We start from the raw sequence: 4,144 nt of genomic DNA, 5'->3' as shown, positions 1-4,144 counted from the left end.
GTTTATTCTGTGCACCCGGATGGAAGTGCTTGAAATGCACGCGTGTGTGCACACTCAGACCCAGAGGCAGTCTGGCATCGTGTCACCACACCCTCGGGCACGGAGGCCTGGGCCGGGACTTGTGGAATAAAACGATTTTTCTTACGATCTCAAGCCACCCCCATCTCCAAGCTGCCGCCAGGTCGCCTGGAGAGGTCTGGCTGGAGACTGCGGGGCAGTTAAACTGTCACCAGGGCGGGAGGTGCAGTGAGGTGGCCTCTCTTCCCCACCCCCAGCCCTGCTCGGCAGCTTTGGGTTCTGCAGCTGTCACTCTCGGCGTGGCAGTTGGCCTAGGCCCTGCGGGGATGAACAGTCAAAGGCTCCAGCGCACGAGTCCAGGTCACAGTTCGCGCCTTCCCTAGTCTCCCTGGGGTGGGCTGGAGACCCACTTGGTAGCTCGCCTACGAGTGGGATTTTTCTAGGTCTTAGTCCCACTCGATGGAAGTTCTCCGCGTACTCTCCCCACCCTCCTCGGGCCTCGGAGACTCCTCGCGGCCGTCGCCCGCCGCGTAGCCACCTGCTCCGCTCCCCTCCCCCTTCCTGTCAGGGGGCCAGCCGCCCCGCCCCCTGTGGGCCTCGTCCAATCCCATCTCGAGCCTCCCAGGGTCGTCGGCCCATTGGTCGTCCCGGCACCCAGAGGGCGTGGCCCTCTGCGCTCCGTCCCCCGCTGGCGTCAGGACCTGGGCAGGCTGGACTTGGCCAATGGCGTCGGGGGGCAGGGCAGGAACGGAGCCTCGGCACCGCCCAGGCTGCGGGGCGGGGACTCGGTGCACCGCCTCAGCTGTGTGACGAGAACGGGCGCGCGCACCCCCTCCCAGAGGCTGGGGGCGGGGAGGAGTCTATAAAACGAGAGGCGGGGCGCGCGCCGCAGTAGAAGGAGCGAAGCTCTGGCCCGGCGCGGAGTAAGCGCAGTACGGGGACTCTGGGCCGGGCCGCCGGGCTGTGTGGAAGCGAGCGCGCTTGCCTGACCCCACGGTCCCCGCCACCCCGAGCCAGAGCAGCGAGCTCCCGGGCCGGTTCGAGGCCTCCGTCGCGCGTCCGGCGGTGGCGACACTTTGCACTCAGCCGCCTCGCCGCCCTCGACCCTCCCGCGCCCCCGCCCCGCCGCCCCTTCTCCCCCGCCCGGCCGCGGCTCCGAGGCGGACGCAGCCCCAAAGCAACCCGTAAGTACCGCGGGGCGGCGGCCCGGGGCGGCCGGGGGCCGAGCCGCACCGAGGCACCGAGGGAGGGGCTGCAGCGTCCTTCGAGCCCGGGCTTCGAGGACGGGCCCGGAGCGGCTTCGGGCTCGGCCCGGAGCTGGGCGGGGGACCGGCGACAGGCGGCCTGGAGGAGCGGCGGCCCGGCGGGGGAGGGGGTGCCGGGGTCCCGGGTCAGGCCGGGGGACCGGTGCTCCGGGGCGCTGGCCGCATCCCAGGAGCCACGAGCGGGCGGCGGAGGGAGGGGATGGCAGGGTCAGGTTACGGCGGGGGAGGGGAGGTGGCCCGGCTGCCTGGTGCCCGGTGCCCGCGGAGAGCCTGCTTTCTATTTCCCGGGGCTGCGCTCCTCCTCCTCGTCCTCCTCCCTGAGCAGGCTCGTACTCTTCCTCCTCCTCCACCTCCCTTGGCTGTTGCTGCCGCCGCCGTAGCGCTTGGGCTCCCAGCGCTGTGAGCAGAAATCTAATGAGACCCAACTGGCTGTTTATGTAATTCTTCACAGCTCTGTCTTAAGGCGTTGCTTTAAAAACTACCTTCCACCGAGCCTGAATTTCGCTCGGCTGCACCTTAAAGCAATCCAGCTTAATCAGCTGCCTTTGCGGGCGCTCGGCTTTCGGCTTGGAAAGTGTAGTTTGGGGGCAAAGACGAAAGATTCTGCCCTTTGTCACCAAGAATATGGAAAATGGAACAGACGGATTAACACCAACTTGATTTTTTTTAATGCCCTTTTTGATCAACTTTAGTAAGAGATCTCCTTTGGAAGTATCTTCTGTTTGCCCTTGATCTTTTCTTATCCCCACCCAGTGCTGATCCAGCAAACGTTTAAAGGTCGACCTTATCCTACATGCCTCTCTCCCGGCTGTCGTTTATCCTGACAGAGAAGGAGGTGTTTTTTTAAAAATTAAAACTGAGAAACCCTGCAGTTTACACGGAGTAATCAATAATTGCTTTAAGTTGGTGGTGGCTTTTGTTATACCTGCTGCTGAAAGGAATTTCAGATTTCTGGGCGGGTGGAGGAATACACGATGAAAAGAAAAAAATTACGAACAAGTGCAATTATTATATAGTGTGCCCTTCGCATGTTTAAGACCATACCTATAGGGGATAATTTGGTTCCTAATTATCATTTACTAGGGTGACAGTTCATTTAGTACCTTTAATTCTAGCACTATGTACTTTGAAATTTAAAATAATTTGTGTAACTTCTCAGATTGCCAGTTTTAAGGTAGAACAGACTTAAACATGTTTCAAAAATGAGCTGAGATACAGAATTCACTTCTAAAGTGGTGAATAGCAAGGAAATTAATGACCAGTTTCTGAAAGTGAGGGTGAGTGAACAGTTCCTAGTAAATACTCTGACAGTTGAGGAAAAGAAAGATCTGTATTCTGGAGATGGCTTTCTTCTGAAGTTCTATTCAGAAACAGTAAATAGTAAGAATTTAAAATGCTGTTTGAACGGTAAATCTGTGTCTCACGAGATATGGAAGGTCAATAAGTAATTTTCTATTGTCTTAGTTTCTGTTCCTTTATTTGGTTCTGATTCTATTTTCCAGGCTTTCTAGCCTATTAGATATTTTCAAAAGTAAAATTGCAGTGGGTAAACTTTTAACAGCTCTGGAGATACTATGGTCATCTTACCAGGATGTGTTTGCCTTTGTTTTGTTTTTAAAGGAACAAGACCAGGAAAGGTTGAAGGGTAACCTACTAATACCAGCACTTTGAATGAGAATTTGTTTCTCTGCCACAAACTGATTTTTTTGATTTTATTTTTCTGGTGGAGAAGTTGAGACAAGCCTGACTTGTGGCACAGCAGCTATGCAGCTTGAGATTCAAGTAGCACTAAATTTTATTATCTCATATCTGTACAATAAGCTTCCCAGGAGACGTGTCAACATTTTTGGTGAAGAGCTTGAAAGACTCCTTAAGAAGAAATATGAAGGACACTGGTATCCTGAAAAGCCATACAAAGGATCAGGGTTTAGGTGTATACATGTAGGGGAGAAAGTGGACCCCGTGATTGAACAAGCATCCAAAGAGAGCGGTTTGGACATTGATGATGTTCGTGGCAATCTGCCGCAGGATCTTAGTGTTTGGATCGACCCGTTTGAGGTTTCCTATCAAATTGGTGAGAAGGGACCAGTCAAGGTGCTTTATGTGGATGACAATAATGAAAATGGATGTGAGTTGGATAAGGAGATCAAAAACAGCTTTAACCCAGAGGCCCAGGTTTTCATGCCCATAAGTGACCCTGCCTCCTCGGTGTCCAGCTCTCCATCGCCTCCCTTTGGCCACTCTGCTGCTGTCAGCCCTACCTTCATGCCCCGGTCCACTCAGCCTTTAACCTTTACCACTGCCACTTTTGCTGCCACCAAGTTCGGCTCTACCAAAATGAAGAATAGTGGCCGAAGCAACAAGGTGGCACGCACTTCTCCGATCAACCTCGGCCTGAATGTGAACGACCTCCTGAAGCAGAAAGCCATCTCTTCCTCAATGCACTCGCTGTACGGTCTGGGCCTGGGCAGCCAGCAGCAGCCGCAGCCGCAGCAGCCGTCCCAGCCACCGCCGCCTCCACCACCGCCGCAGCAGCCACAGCAGAAAACCTCTGCTCTGTCTCCCAATGCCAAGGAATTTATTTTTCCTAACATGCAGGGTCAAGGTCGTAGTACCAATGGAATGTTCCCAGGTGACAGCCCCCTTAACCTCAGTCCTCTCCAGTACAGTAATGCCTTTGATGTGTTTGCTGCCTATGGGGGGCTCAACGAGAAGTCTTTCGTAGATGGCTTGAATTTTAGCTTAAATAACATGCAGTATTCTAACCAGCAATTCCAGCCAGTGATGGCTAACTAAGAAAAAACAAAAGAGAGAAAATGTATCTTACAAGTTAAATGCACCGGCCCAAGGGGGGAATTTTT

At 54.3% G+C, this 4,144-nt stretch overlaps 1 protein-coding gene across 1 annotated transcript in view; it reads left to right on the top strand.

Annotated features, from left to right (window-relative positions):
* Positions 1–901: 901 nt before the first annotated feature.
* Positions 902–4,144, top strand: part of Tob1 (transducer of ERBB2, 1) — a gene marked incomplete in the record, with an annotated part of 3,946 nt that continues 703 nt past the window's right edge. The window contains 2 exon segments of the mRNA XM_008838384.3: positions 902–1,202; positions 2,904–4,136. Of these exon segments, the coding sequence (XP_008836606.1) occupies positions 3,048–4,079 (1,032 nt within the window).

This window comes from Nannospalax galili, unplaced genomic scaffold (genome assembly GCF_000622305.1).
Source record: "Nannospalax galili isolate Female #2095 unplaced genomic scaffold, S.galili_v1.0 scaffold95, whole genome shotgun sequence".
NCBI classification, from domain to species: Eukaryota; Metazoa; Chordata; class Mammalia; order Rodentia; family Spalacidae; genus Nannospalax; species Nannospalax galili.
Note: the sequence above shows the minus strand (reverse complement) of the source record. Positions and strands in the feature narration are given on the sequence as shown.